This window comes from Rattus norvegicus, chromosome 16, assembly GCF_021556685.1.
Source record: "Rattus norvegicus strain SHRSP/BbbUtx chromosome 16, alternate assembly SHRSP_T2T, whole genome shotgun sequence".
Classification (NCBI taxonomy): Eukaryota; Metazoa; Chordata; class Mammalia; order Rodentia; family Muridae; genus Rattus; species Rattus norvegicus.
The window spans coordinates 8,853,583-8,869,741 of record NC_141549.1 but is presented as its reverse complement, the minus strand read 5'-3'; the positions used below and the strand labels follow the sequence as shown (position 1 = coordinate 8,869,741).

Here is a 16,159-nt window from a genome sequence, read left to right as displayed (position 1 = left end):
GTACAATTTAGAGCTATTTGTGGTAGCATGTCTTCTGTGCCCAAGTCTTTTGCTTACTATCTCTTGCATTTGCTATAGTCCCATTAGCTTAAGAAATAAATCCCTCCAATGCAAATCCATTTATTTACAAATGAAACCATTTGTTATTGTAGTAATGAGAAATTCACACCGTTAGATGTAACTGGAAGGTAATTATAACCATTTTCTTTTCAATGTATTGAATTCATGACAGGTAATATTGCTCCAGAGGCCTGGTCTTTTCTTTTGAAAGAAGCAATTAGTTTGAGAAATGGGGGAAAGCCTGGGGTTCTAAACATACTGTCTTCCTGACATTATCTGAAAGTTTTAAAGTAAAATGTCAAAAACGTAACTCAAGGTTACTGACGCAGCTTCTGTTCGGCCCGTGCACAAGGGGTTCTATCTGCTCTCCCGGAAGTGCCACTTCAGCCTTTCCGAAGCCTTGTGGGACTCCTTCTATGTCCTCAGCATGAGCTGTGGGACCCTCAGCTGTCACACTTTATGATGATGAGTTGAGGAGAATACAGTGCTTGACATCATTCAAGGAGAGAGAGAGAGAGAGAGAGAGAGAGAGAGAGAGAGAGAGAGAGAGAGAGAGAGATTCCTCCTCCAGATGAAGCAGTGAAATTTAAACTGCTGTATGACTACAAAAGTCACATGGCTGTCCGAGGGAAGCATGGACCCTGCGAGCTAACAAGACCAGCTATGACTGTCTTGCTTGAAGTTGACATCCTGTTTTTAGATTCCACTTAAGCCAGAGTTTCTAGCCAGGGCAGTGGTGGCAGCACTCAGGGGGGCAGAGGAAGGTGGATCTCTGAGTCCAAGGCCAGTCTGCTCTGTGTAGGGTGATTTCTATCTAGGAAAGCCAGGGTTACACAGATAAACCTGTCTTTAAAAACCTGAGAGAGAGAGAGAGAGAGAGAGAGAGAGAGAGAGAGAGAGAGAGACAGACAGACAGACAGAGACAGAGACAGAGAGAGAGGCAGAGAGATGGAGAGACGAAAAAACAGAGAGATGCAGAAAGAGAATATTTCTAGAGAAACTTAAATACAGTGGGTGAGAGAAAAACAAGAACAACTGACTCCTCAGATATTAACTGGAGTCAGAGGAACAGAATCAGCAGGCAAAATGTGTGGGGGTGTGAAATGTGAGTGTGGGGGGTGAGTGTGTGGGACCTGTGAGGGGTGTGAGGAGGTTCCAGGAGTGGATGTGTGAAGGTGTAGGGTATGAGGGTATGGGGGTGTGAGGGGTAGGGTGTGGTGGTGAGGGTGAGGGTGTGGGCGTGTGCATGGGTCTCAGTGTATCAATATGTGAAGCTGATTTGTTAAGAGGACTTGGTCCATGCTGTTATGAAGGTTGAGAAGTCACATGATCTGCCATGTACAAACTGGAAACCTGGTGCCGTAGTTCAAGGGTTCAATCCAAGTTCAAGGGTTGTCCAAGGCCAAAGAGCCAAGAGAAGAGGTTATATAGTTCCCATTGTGAAGCAAAAGATGAGATCTTCCAGTTCAAGGAGCTAAGCACAGAGGAGATGAATTCTCCCTCCTTCCCCTGCTTTTCTCTCCATCCAGGTCCTCGACTGGCTAGATGAGGCCTTTCGCATTGGCAGGGGCCGTCTGCTTTGCTGAGTCCTCTGAATCAAATGGAGACATCCCAACAGACACAGTCCAACTGGTGTTTAATATTAGTGGTCCAGTCTACTTGATACACAGCATTGACTGTTGTACTACAACTACAGTGAACAAACTGTAACTTCTAGGTAGACAAACGCTAACGCCCACACTAAAGGCCTATTCATCTCCTTTCATATTACCAAATACACCATGCAGGGCTGTTGATGAAAATGTCCAAGATACACACACACACACACACACACACACACACACACACACACACACATAATCACACACACACACACAATCTCACACACACACACAATCACACACACAAAATCACACACGCACAAGAGAAAATATAATCTAAAGAGACAAGACAAGTGATTCAGCCCATGAGTGAGCTCTGGAAAACATTTTGGAATTACCATGCTAGAGATAAAAAAAAAAAATAACTGCCAGGGGCTGGAGAGATGGCTCAGTGGTTAAGAGCACTGACTGCTCTTCCAGAGGTCCTGAGTTCAAATCCCAGCAACCACAGGGTGGCTCACAACCATCTGTAATGGGATCCGATGCCCTCTTCTGGTGTGTCTGAAGACAGCTACAGTGTACTCAGATACATACATACATATAATAATAAAACAATCTTAAAAAAAATAAGTGGCTAATACATTAAGGGCTCTAGTTTTTAAACTGGACATTATGCATAAATAATATAAGCAGAAAGATAGAAATTCTAAAAACGAAATTAAAAATAATGCCCTCAATCATCAGGATGATGCCAGGCCTGGCAGCATGTCACCCATAACCGTTGGCACTCAGGAGGCTGAGGCAGCAGAACTGGGAGTTCAAGACTGATCCGAGGTTGAGAGAAAGATGAATTCTGGGCTGGGAATATAAGGAAAACACTGTCTCAAAAAACAAACAAGAAATAAAAATCAGTCACACTGTAAGAGAAGTGAAGATCACCTTCAATGTTCTGAAGAAGGAGTCAATGCGGAGTTTCCTGGACTGAAACTCAAGGACAAGGGGGGAGACGCGAATGTGGAGCAGATTATCCCAATGCCTGTGTGCAGTGCGCTCCTGTCTATTCTCTTCGGAAGAGAACGGTGGCAGAGTAAAGATGTTGACCTGTAACAGCTGAGCGGCTTCCAAATTGGTACCAGATGCAGAGCGAGGACGTTCGAAGAGCATTGATCAGGACAGAAAATCAACACGTGGACATACCATACAGGAAGTATCAGAAGCCAAGCACAAGAAAATCCTGGGAGATCCCAGAGAGAAGCCACAGCTTAGCTAAAATGAGGAGGAGGAGAAGCAGCATACTAGAGTTCCCTTAAAAAAGAACGCTCAAGCAAACAGATGGTGAATCAAAACATCTGAAGTCCTGAAATAAGTCGGCTCACCTACAACACTGTGACCAGCAAAAAGCAAAAAAGTTTTTCAAAAGTTAGGAGATAAATTTCTCAGATAAGCGAACACAGAAAATTGGTCCCCAGAAGATCTGGCTTGAAAGAAATATTTTTTTTAAGTTCTTCAAAGAACAAGATAATTATAAATGCTACAAATTCAGATCTTTGATCTTTTTATTTCCCTTATTCTTAGTTGATCTCTGAAACTAACCGTTCAAATGAGAGTATTGACAACGAATTGTCCAATTATACATTCACGATTAACAATTCACAATTATCCAGTCATACAGGATAGGAGAGAGACCAAGATTCCCTGCTCTCGGCTCCCACCTGCACTCTCAATTGTTTAAAAGTAGCTGCAGGTGCACTGTAACTTTTTCACTGCAAACTCTGGCATGACCACTAGAAACATTTGCAAAAAGAAATATAAGTGATATGGGACTAGAACCTTATCAATGGAACCTTATAAATACTTAAGTGCGATTAGCAATGGTACAAAAATAGAGCATGTACAAAGACGGACACAGGAGAGAGCAAAGTCATAAACATAGCCACTATGAATTCAAGTGTGCCAATTATCACTTCAGTTATAAACGGTCTGGCCAGGACGGGAAGAAACTGACAAATAATTTAAAAAGAAAACCCCACCCCACTGTTTATAAGAAACACACTTCAACATGAAAGAAACAGGGAGTGAAGCAAATAAAGAGAAAGGACGGAAACTAAATGAAAATGGGCAAAGGAATGAAAATACGTTCTACTAAACACAAACGCGAGAAAGCTGAAGAGACGGTTATCATCTCAGAGCAAGGAAAACTGTCACCAACCCTGCACCGTGACAGAGGTCAGTGCTCCAACAGGGCATTAAAAAGTCCTTAGTATGTGTGCACTAGACAGCAGAGGGCCAAAGCATTAGAGAGACCCTGGTCAAGCCCTTATATATTGTTTGCAAGAATATAAATGACTGCAGCCATTATGGAAATCAATATGCAGGTTCCTTTTTAAGAGGCTAAAATTAAAAGTCCTGTGGGATCCAGCTAGGCCACACCCGGCAGAGTCTCAGTCAGAGTTGCACAGTAATATGGGCATGCCTTTGTGCACTGCAGCACTTTCAAACAGCCCAGATTTGGAATCAGCTTAGATGCCTATCAACAAATGAATGAGTAAAGAAAACGTGCTGTAGAAGCACAAATGAGGTTCAGTTATCCATAAATAGAAATGAAATGATGTCACTTGGAAGGAAGTGGATAAAGCTAGATATGTGGTGTAACGGCAAAATAACCCAGGTGGGCGTGGCCAACAGGGGAGTCCAGAGGATAAGACAAGGAGGGCAGGAAAGACAGATGTGCATGTTCCATGTGGTACGTGGGATCCAATCTCATGTATGTCAGGAGGGAGGCTGTCTGGGAGGCACAAGGGGACCAGCAGGAGGGCGGAGGAAGAAGAGAGAACAGTGGAGGGAGCGAAGCGCGATGGTGTCCATGCTTAAACTGTCACAATGAAGCCCATTACACAAACACACACAAACACACAAACACACACACACACACACACACACACGCACACGCACACGCACACACTCACATGCACATACGTGAGGCAAAAACTGGTAGAACTGAAGTGGGAAACAAATAATGCATTATTGTTTTTTTAGATTTATTTATTTATTCTATATAAGTACACTGTTGCTGTCTTCAGACACACCAGAAGAGGGCATCGGATCCCATTACAGATGGTTGTGAGCCACCATGTGGTTGCTGGGAATTGAGCTCAGGACCTCAGGAAGAGCAGCCGGTGCTCTAGACTGCTGAGCCATCTCTCCAGCCCTAAACAACGCATTACTGTTGCAGCTGGAGATGTCGATGTCTTCTCTCAGTAATTAACAGATTCAGCAGGCAGAAAATCAATAAAGATGTAGTTAAAGTGAGCACCCCATCAATCAACTGGACCCAACTGACATCTTACAGGCTACTTTACCCACAGACTATATACTCTTTCCAGGCTCAAATAGGGCTTTCACCAAGGTCTACCAGAACTGTGCACCATAAAACACACTTGAACAAATTTACAGGTACAAAAACCATGGGATTAAACTATAAATCAGAAACACAGGAACTGCAGGGGTGGCTCAGCAAGTAAAATCACTTTCTGTACAAGGAAGGTTGGGATTCAGATTCCCAGAACCATGTGAATACCAAATGGCATGGCAGCCTGCGTGTAATACCACCTAGACTAGTCAAATCGGTGAGCTCTGGGTTCAAGTGGGAGACCCTTCCTCAGTATATAAGGCAGAGAGTGACTGAGAAAGACACTTGAAGTCAGTCTCTATCCTCTATAGGCACACACACCACTGCTGATGAGGTAGCAGACATACACATGTGCATACATGCACACATACATACATACATACATACATACATTCATACATACATACATGCATATGCCCTAACACATGCAGCAGACATATACACACACACACACACACACAAACACACACACACACAAATACACACACACATGCACACACTTCTTGCATTAACAGAAAACATCTTTAAAATCTTCACATATTTGAGTATTAGACCTCTCATGGGGCAAGAAAAAAAAATCCCAAGAGAAAAACTTAAAGCAATTTATATCATTTTTAATATATTTTATTTTGTGTATGGATGTTTTGCCTGTGTGTGCTTCCATGTACTCTGTGTGTGTGCCTACTGCCCACATATGCCAGAAGAGAGCATCTGATCTCCCGGGACGGGGGTTACAGATGGTTGTGAGCCACCATGTGGTTGCTAGGAATTGAACCCAGGTCCTCTGGAAGAGCTGCCAGTGCTCTTAACCACTGAACCATCTCTCCATTCCTAAAATATGTTTTAATTAAATGAAAATGTGTGAGATGCAATAAAAGCAGTGCTCATACAGAATGGTACAACACTGAATAAGCAACCTGGGAATGAATAAAGATCTGGTTCTACAGTATGCCTTCTATGTAGCCTACAACGGAAGGAGTATTATGAACTTGAAGAAACGAGAACAAATAATAGAATCGGTAAAAGTCATAATCAAAACAGAAAATAGAGAACCCAAAAGCTTGTACCCTCAAATATAAATAAAATTGATAAACATGTAGGCAAAAGAAGCCAGGATAAAAGAAAAGATAGATATAGATATAGATATAGATATAGATATAGATAGATAGATATAGATATAGATGGATAGATATAGATAGAGATAGAGATAGATAGAGATAGATAGAGATATAGATAGAGATAAATATAGATATAGATATAGATATAGATATAGATATAGATATAGATATAGATATAGATATAGATATAGATAGATAGATATATAGATATATTCTCCAAATCATAAAATGAAAGAAGAGTCATTACTTCTTGTCCCAGGATAAAGGAATAACATGAACAGTCTGCAGACATGGTTTAGTGACTCAGATAAAATTGACTAACACCTCCATAGATATATTCTATGAAACTTACACATAGAAGGCTCAGGAAATAGCACAATCAGCAAAGTATTTGCCAAAGAAGAAGGAAGACTCAAATTCAATCCCAGAATCCACATTTTAAAAAAGAAAAAAAAATGGGCCACGAAGCCCGGCATAGTGATGCACACTTGATGTCCCAGCACTGGGAAGCTGGGACAGCCAGGTCTGGAAGTGACTCAGTCAGTAATATCAGACCCAGAGTCCTTCACGAAGCCCAGTGAACACTGGAGGGAAGGGACATGGCTTTCTACGGACTCAGGAAATGAAAGAGAAGGTAACACGTTCTAACCTATTCTCTGGGGCTAGAATTACCCCAAGATGGAAACCAGAAAAAGATGTGACAGAAAGGGAAAGCCACAGACAGTCTTTTTCAGGAGTGAAGGCAAAAGGTCTTCAGAACATGTTAGCAACCTATATCCAATCAGGTATAAGCACGATCATACACCATGAGCAAGCAGAATTTAATCCAGGTGTGGTGGTTTGAATAGGGATGGCTCCCATAGATTCATATGCTTGAATGCTTGGCCCTCGGGGAGTGGCACTATTAGCAGGTGTGGCCTTGTCAGAGTAGGTGTGTCATTGAAGTTTGAGGCCTCACACACTCAAGCTCTGCCCAGTGTGGAAGAAAATTTCCTGGCTTCCTGTGGATCAAGAGGTAGAGAACTCTCGGCTCCTCCAGCACAATGTCTGCCTGCATGCTGCCATGTTTCCCACCATGCTGATAATGGACTGAACCTCTGAACCTGTAAGCCAGCCCCAATTAAATGTTTGCCTTTATAAGAGTTGTCTTGGTCATGGTGTCTCTTCACAGCAATAAAATCCTAACTAAGACTCCAGGTATGTAACATTAAAAAATCCATTAATGTAACTCCTCATTTCCACAGGCTAAAGAAAAGTCATCTAATCATGCCCAATAATACAGAAAAGGCATTTGTAAACTCCAAACCCCAAGTATGATTTCTCAGCTAATGAGAAATAAAAAGGACTTTTCTCAGCATAACATACAACAACAACAAAAAAAAGAGAGAAAAAAACCAACTCATGAGTTTATCAGCCAATGCACAATGTTCATACGATGAAATATCACTCAAACATCCAAAGGAATAATGTAATAATATATCCTACAGCATGTCTGAATTTTGAAAATCTATATATGATTACTGATTTTATTCAAAACAAAAACTTTGTTTATAATCGCAAAAACTGTTAAAACCAAAAATATCTTTCATCTTATGAATGGATTGTGTTATGGTCAAACCATAAAGTACTACTGGAAAATATCAGTGAGCGCTATGTATAGCAATGTGAATGGATCACAAGGTCATTGAACCAAATGAAAATTTCCAGCTTCAAATAATCGTGTGTTGTGTGTTAAAGACTGTGTTAGCAAAATGGGGACTGTAGACTAGGCCCTCTCACAACCCCCACTTAATCTTGGAATTAAACTTATTTAGATATTTTTATAATGATCCATTAAAATTGAAAATACAATTCTTCAAACCCGTCGTCAATTCATCCTCACCTACAGAATGCTCTGAAATTCTACCCAGGGCAACGTGATCAGAAGGGCATCACCAATAGGCAAAGCAGATGTGTCTGGGCAGCAAGAGTACCCAGCCGCAAGAGAAACACATACTGAATTCCTGCAGGATTCCTGCTGGAGCCAGGGTCAGGCAGCTCTGGCAGGCACATCCAACATAGAGAGAACATCATCCCCCTTCTCGCTGCAACAGCGGAGGAATAAAGCTCTGACTGAGGGAACACAGACAGGGCAGAGGTTCAAGTGGGTTCTCAACCTGTCATAGACCACATGGAATCAAAACTCGTTTTGGACTATTCTTCCAGAACGGAAGTCATCCCATTCATCCAAACGTACCCACCCAGAGTAGATTGTTAAACGGCAATGGCTAGCGAGGAATCGCTTAACTGTGTGTATCCTGCTTAACTGAGACTGAGCTGACTTCTGCCCAGACGGGCAAGGTGAGAGCTGAGAATGGGAGTGGCAGAGGCATTTCCCAGCATCCCATTCTGTAAGGCTTTGAAAGAGAAGGTGCTAAGCTGCCTCCTAGGCTCCATCCCCTCCCACTCTCTCACCCAGGCGCCCGAATCATTCCTGGAAGTGGGAGGCTGTCTCCCCTGTGGCATCTGCAAACTGCAGTGCAGCAGACACAGCCAGATGAGGTAAAGGATAAAGGCCAAGCTGAAAGTGACTTCTACAGGAGCAGCTGAAGATGAGAGAGCCATGGGGCTCCTATTATGAGTAAATGAGCAAGAAAATGAGATTAAAGAATAGGTATCCTGGGGCTAGAGAGATAGCTTAGCAGATAGGAGCTCATAGCTCATACTGCTCTTGAAATGTCGGTTTCCAGAACCCGCATGGGACACCAACAACTGCCTGTACCTCCAGCTCCAGCTCTGACTTCACAAACACACACACACACACACACACACACACACGAACACATGCATGCACACACGAACACACGCACGCACACGCAAACGCAGTCTTTGGGAGTTTTCCCAAAGCTGCTGTCATCAGAGAGCTGAGATGCGGCTTACTGGGGACTGTAGAACAGTTCTGCATTGTGCAGGACAGGACAAGGAAATGCCCATATCTGTCACCACATTCTTTTTTTTTTTTTCTGGGAATTTATGCTAAGGATGTAATTGACAGAGTAGTGCGTAGGAAGATATTTTCCTTCGCACTGACACAAGGAAAAACAGCCAAATGTTGGTCTTCAGAGTACTTTTTGCCCTGGCAACTCTTCTTGAATCACTCACAGACCCTGAAGTTATCAACTGTCAACCCGTCACCTCCACAGCTGTGTCTCACACTCTGCCTTCCCCCTGTGTCCCTTGCTCTGTCTTCCCTCCGTCCACAGCTGTGTCCTACACTCTGCCTTCCCAATGTGTCCACAGCTGCTGCTTAATCTTGCTTGGCTATTCAAGAGTGACTCTCTTCCTCCTCCTCCTCTTCCTCCTCCTCCTCCTCTTCCTCCTCCTCTTCCTCCTCCTCCTCTTCCTCCTCCTCTCTCTTCCCCCTTCCCCTTCCCTTCCTCCTCTTCCTCCTCCTCTCCCTTCCCCCTTCCCCTTCCCCTCCTCCTCTTCCTCCTCATCCTCCCCCTTCCCCTCCTTCTCTTCCTCCTCCTCTGTCCTTCCTTATCCAAATATACCACAAATACCCACTGCCGTGGTTTGAATATCTTTGTCCCATCCAGAGTTCATGTTAGAACTGGATCCACAAGAAGGCAGTACTTAGAGGTGTTAGCATGGGGATTTTGCCCTTGAAGATGAGATTAGATGTCCCCTGAACTTGATGCCTTCTGCATCATGAAGGCCTAGCATCCTTGCTCTCAAAGGACACTGCATTCAAGGTGCCATCTTGGGAGCAGAGACTGGACCATCACCAGACAGACTAGACAGCCTACTGGTGTCTTCATCTTGGACTTCATCTTACATAGTGGAGCTGTAAAAAAATCACTGTCTGCTCTTTATAAATAACCCCATTTCCAAGACTCTTCTGTAGCCTTACGTCTCCAGCACACAACAAGATGACTGCCTCTCTAGCCATTCAACTCCAACCTCTAGACGCCATTGTTGTTTCCTTCTCATCCCTCAATCCCCCATCCACCTTCAAATCTTTCTGAAATCCATCTGTTTCTCTCCAGCAATGGTGAACTTGTCGCCTCTGTAGTCTAAGTCATCAACACCACTCCCTGAGTGCCACTGTGGCCCTCCTGAATGGATTCTTTCAGTGTAGTCTTACTGGTATTCCAATCTTTTCTCTATCCTATAGAGCCCTTGATTCCCAAAACACAGATCCAATCTCCTCACTGCCTTCAGCAGCTTTCAGATCTATCTCTACAGGATCTGCCCAGATCAATGACACTAAAAACGGCTTAGGAACCTCCAGTCCACCCTTCCAACAGCTCCCCCTCATCTCCAAGGTTTTTCTGTCTTTAGATGTGCCACACATTGCTCCTTTTCTGTCCTGACCAGCTTGAACACTGGGTAAATTACTGAGGACATTGAGAGCTGCTTCTCCTCCGTGGATATATTTCACCTAGAAACGAAGAAAGGAAGGAAGCCTGGCACTGTGGTTCATGCCTGCAATCCAAGTGCTTGACAGGCAGCTGAGGAAGGAGGATCTCCAGTTGTAGGCAAGCCTAGGCTACACAATAAGACTTCTTCAAAACACCAGAGGAAAAGAAGGAACAGGAAAAGGAAGGAAGGAATGAAAGATAGAAGAAGGCAGGGAGGGCCAGTGGAAGGAAGGAAGGAAGGAGAAAGGAAGGAAGAAGGAAGGAGGAAGGAAGGAGAAAATGCTTAGACAGATGGCAATTTTTGAAACTCCCAGACACTGTTTTCACACTACATTATCTGGAAGAAAGTAAGTTCTGACAGATGAGTCTTGAAATCTTGCCATTCGGTTGGTGCCAGCTAACAGGGATTAGTCCTTTCCACCACTCCGTTAAGTTCTTCCTCTCTTCTGTTACCTCCTACGCACTTTCTGTCACCACCTGCACTGTTTCCAACAACCACGGGCAAACACAGCCACTTTACCTCCTGGAGATACAAGAATAAAGAGATCTATGGCCACGGCAGACAATTCATAACAGAATTGGAAACAACCAAGAGTGAAATGAAGACCAAGTCTCTGGACAGTCCTCAGAGAAGGCATCTTCATAGGAAAGTCACTAAATACCCCTGGAGCAACCAGAGGCCATGGACACTGATGAGGAAGTGGGAATTGCTAAGTAGAGGGGCTAGGGGCTAGAATAGCTTTGAGATCAGCACAGAACCAGACCCAGCTCCACTTCAGGAGCGCTATGTATTCTCTTTGTGCAGTAAGTCGCCTGTCACTGTGCTGGTCATTGCTAATTTCTCAACAAATACTCTTTACTCATGTTATTAACACTGGGCATGGGTGGGCCCAGAAGGTAGCACAGCTATAAACCTACAAAACCATGGCTTGAGAGCAAAAAGGGCTTCATAAGACAAGGCTGAAAGTGGCCTTGGACCTACAGACTGCATGTTTTTTTTCCCCCAGATTTTTTAGAGCAATAATTTTTTTTATTAATCATTTTATTTGTTTACATTGCAAATGATATCCCTTTCCCAGTTACCCCTCCACCAACCTCCCATTCCATCCCCCCTCCCCTCCCCTTTGCCTCTATGAGGGTGCTTCTCTACCCACTCAACCACTCCTGCCTCACTGCTCTAGCATCCCCCTATACTGGGGCATCAAGCCTCCACAGGACCAAGGACCTCCCCTCCCATTGATGTCAGATAAGGTAATACTCTGCTACAAGTGTATCTGGAGCCATGGGTCCCTCCATGTATATTCTTTGGTTGGTGGTTTAGTCCTTGGGAGCTCTGGGGGGCGGGGGGGGTCCAGTGAGCTGATATTGTTCTTCCTGTTGGATTGAAACCTGCTTCAGTTCCTTTAGTTCTTCCTCTAGCTCTTCCATTGGGGTCCCCAGGCTCAGTCTGATGATTGGCTGTGAGTAGCTACATCTGTATTGGTCAGGTTCTGGTAGAACCTCTCAGGGAACAGCCATACCAGGCTCCTGTCGGCAAGCGCTTCTTGGTGTCAGTAATAGTGTGTGTGTGTGTGTGTGTGTGTGTGTGTGTGTGTGTGTGTGTAGAGGGGCGGGGAGGTTGACGTCTATGGATAGAATGGATATCTAGGTGGGGCAGTCTCTGCTGGCCTTTCTTTCAGTTTCTGCTCCATTTTTGTCCCTGTCTTTCCACTGTACAGGAAAATTTCTGGATTAAATTTTTTGAGATGTGTGTGTGGCCCCATCCCTCAATTGGGAGTTATGCCTATCGACTGGAGGAGGTCTCTTCAGGTTGTATTTCTCCATTTGTTGGGTATTTTGTCTAAAGTCATCACAATCGGGTCCTGGGAGCCTCTTGCTTCCCTGGGGTCTGGGACTTTCTAGTGGCTACGCCCAGTTATCCATTCCCCACTGCTGCATGTTTCTATTCAATTTTCTGACCCTCTATACTTCTGCTCCTTCCAATACCTGATCCTGATCCTCTTTTCCTCCCCCTCCTCTTTCCCTCCCACAGCAATCACAGTGACCACTGTGCTAGAAATGCAAACTCAGGGTATCCCAGACCTCCTAGTCAGAACCTGTATCACCACCATCTAACGATTCATCTCATAGTAAAAGTTCAGGGTGCCAGTTCTTGTAGTCCTTGTGGTGTGCTTGGAAGAACCAGATACAACCGGCGCAGCCAGTTGGAATTTGGTGGCAGGTCTGCTGTACTGTATTCAAGGAGACCCATGAGGACTAGTCAGTGGTCTAGAGAACCCAGGTAACTGCTTTCTTAGGTCAGAAGGCAGGAATTGAAAGGGTTTGTCAGACAAAGGACTTAAAGCAGAAGATGAGTCAAACTTTCTATATCAAGTGGGCTTATTCGACACTAGGCATGAGAGCTTAGGGTGGACTTGCAGAAAAGGGGACCAAGTGGACAAAAGGATCAGAGACCAGAGAGACCTGGGTAGCCTGGGGGGTGGGGAGTGGGGGGAGAAGAGGTGTCCAGAGCTGTTTCACACATGCCACCATGCAGTGAGCCTGGACACACTGCACTAGCCTACCAAAACCACTCTGTGACTTCTGCAGGAATCTAATGGAGGGGGCAACAGAGCTAGGGATGCCATGCACGCTCCAGGCCGGTCTGCATCACTTGACTCCTGTGCCATCGGGTAACTAACACACCTGTTATAGAGGTGCGTTATCTTCACATCTATAGGAGGACAGAGCCAGCAGTAAAAATGAAAGAAAGCTGGGGTCTGGAGGGATGGCTCAGTGGTTAAGAGCACTGACTGCTCTTCCAGAGGTCCTGAGTTCAATTCCCAGCAACCACATGGTGGCTCACCACCATCTGTAATGGGATCTGGTGCCCTTTTCTGGTGTGTCTGAAGACAGTGACAGTGTGCTCACATACACATAAAATAATTTAAAAAAAATGAAAGAAAGCAGAATAATTAGAGAAGAGAAATCCTGCAAGACTAAGTATTTCAGTTAATGGAAGTAAAGTATGGTATGGCAGAGGTCTAGATGAGGGGAATTCAGAGAGAGGCTCTCAGCCCCACCCACCCCCCCACGCCTGTCCCGGACTTGTTGGTAGGAGAAAGTCGGTTCTCTTCCAGCCTATGAATATGTCTACCTTCCTCCACCATTTAACTCGTTTTTTTCTTTTCTGTTCTTGTAATTGCTGTGGTTAGCTTTTCTTTGTCTTGTTTTGCTTTTTTGACACAGGTTCTCACTCTGTCTTGAAACTCATAATCCTCCTGCCCAGGTTTCCTAACTAGGGGGACTTCAGGCCACAGTTCCAGGGTTACATTTAATTTCAGAATCTTCTTCTCATTATGTGCTTTTCAAAGAATCTAGCTGCTTGGTGAGGTACCTCTCTGAGCCAAAAGGGAGAGGTTATTTTGCTTCTCTCCTTGCAAGTCCGTCCTCCCACCCCTTCCCCCCCCCCCGTCCCAATTCATCACTTTCCCACCACTCTACCTTTGGAAAATTCCCTAGGATCCTGAAGGGGGCTCCAACTAACCAGTAGACTCAATCATTACATCCCCAGTGTGTGTGTGTGCGGTGTGTGTGTGTGTGTGTGTGTGTGTGTGTGTGTACATGTGTGTATGTATGTGTACGTGTGTATGTGTGTGTATATGTATGTATATGTGTATACGTGTGTGAGTATGTGTATGTGTAAGTGTGTGTGTGTGTGTGTGTGTGTGTGTGTGTGTGCACTCCCACATGTGTGTCTATGAGCATGTAGATGCCAGAAGCCAGTGTCAGATGTTTATGACTTTCTGTCTTTTTGTCTTACACAGTGCACTGGCTGGTTTTGTGTGTCAACTTGACACAAACTGGAGTTATCACAGAGAAAGGAGCCTCCCTTGAAAAAATGCCTCTATGAGATCCAGCATTTTCTCAACTAGTGATCAAGCAGGGAGGACCCAGCCCATGGTGGGTGGTGCCGTCCCTGGGCTAGTAGTCCTGGATTCTATAAGAAAGCAAGCTGAGTAAGCCAGGAGCAAGCCAGTAAGTAACATCCCTCCATGTCCTCTGCATCAGCTCCTGCTTCCTGACCTGCGTGAGTTCCAGTCCTGACTTCCTTTGGTGATGAACAGCAATGTGGAAGTGTAAGCTGAATAAACCCTTTCCTCCCTGACTTGCTTCTTGGTCATGACGTTTGTGCAGGAATAGAAACCCTGACTAAGACACACAGGGTCTCTCACTGAACCTAGATATCGCTGATTTAGCCACACTGGCAAGCCTTAGGGTTCCAACTCTTCGTGCTATCACTGAGATTATAGGTACGAGCTACCATGTGGCTTCTTACATTAGTGGTGTGAATCCAGACTCAGGATTCATGCTTGCATGGGAAGCACTGAATTAACGGAGTCCTCTATCTCCCCAGCCCGAAATACCAGGAGTTGTGGTAGCTAATTGTTAAAAGCATCCATTAACAGAAAAGAAAAAAAAAAGGAAAGGCAGAAAGACCTCTGATTAACTAAGGTATATTGGTGCTGTGTATTGTCATTCAGATCTACTGTTGTGGCCTCTGCCAAGCCAAATGCACATCAATGAGCATGGTGTTGAAAGAGATACATTTTTAAGTAACAAGCAAACCACTCACTTCTGGGAATTGCCATTGCCTAATGGGAGATCACATGTTAAATGCTATTATGTGGCTGCTGTTGTCTCCACTTTGCAGATGTGGAAACTGAGTCTTGGGAAATGTAAAACATTGCTTGAATTTGCACAGAAGCCAAGCAACCAAGCAGTGTTTCAAACAAGCAAGAGCCTGACTCCGGTTAGTATCTTGTCTTTTGAGTCCTTCCTTTCTGCTTAGAAAACCAATACTATGTCACCAGGCCCTAGCAGAGAGGCCTGGAGCTAATAATGCCCCAGAGTTACTCATGCAGACTGGCCTCAAATGAATCCTATTAATTACTCATCCTCCCCGGCCATAAATTCACTCTTTCCCTGATCCAGATTTTCAGGGGAAAAGAGAGCCATGCCCCAGCAGTACCTGTGTCCTTTGCCATCAGCCACATCCAGATGTCCCCGCAAGCTGGTCTAGACCTTCACTTTAGACTTCTCAGCAGTACACAGGGATCGATGGCCTGCCAGTCTCTCCTGAAGAAACCACCCAGCCCTGCAGAGTTCGCCTCTGTTTACTGTTTGTCACTAAGCACTCGGTGACAGTCACTAAGCCCAGTGAGTGTGTCAACAAGGCCCCTCCACTTCCCTGCCACTGTCTGCCATGAGGCCCTGCTGTCTCCGAGAGCTGTTCTGAAGGCCAGCACTAAGCTCAACAGGATTAGGTGCCACCGAAGGACTGAAGGCTGTGGGAGCAGCGGCTCAGAAAGGCTTTTCCAGTGATGTCACTTTATCACCTGGTCCACAACAAAAGAAAGATCCCTGCAAGGAGGGGTGTCCCAGGGGGGATTTTAAGAGCCACAGCTTGGTTTCATCAATTCCCTAGACCTGTACACATGTACAAGATCCTACCCAGACCCCAAGGATGTAGAGCTGCTGGTGGAATTGCAAGAGGAATCCCCCAGCCTCTGGTGCCTGAATTCAGGA

General features: G+C 44.8%; 1 protein-coding gene across 3 annotated transcripts in view; it reads right to left on the bottom strand.

The window, feature by feature from the left end:
- The window catches only part of Frmpd2 (FERM and PDZ domain containing 2), a 119,788-nt gene extending 104,028 nt beyond the window's left edge, over positions 1–15,760 (bottom strand). For 2 of the 3 annotated variants that reach the window (XR_015639518.1, XM_087588909.1), the window contains exon 1: positions 15,603–15,760. Coding sequence is in view for 2 of the 3 variants with exons in the window: in XM_087588909.1 (XP_087445035.1) it covers positions 15,603–15,627 (25 nt within the window). In the remaining variant the exon portion in view is untranslated. 3 annotated transcript variants of the gene reach the window in all.
- Positions 15,761–16,159: the final 399 nt, after the last annotated feature.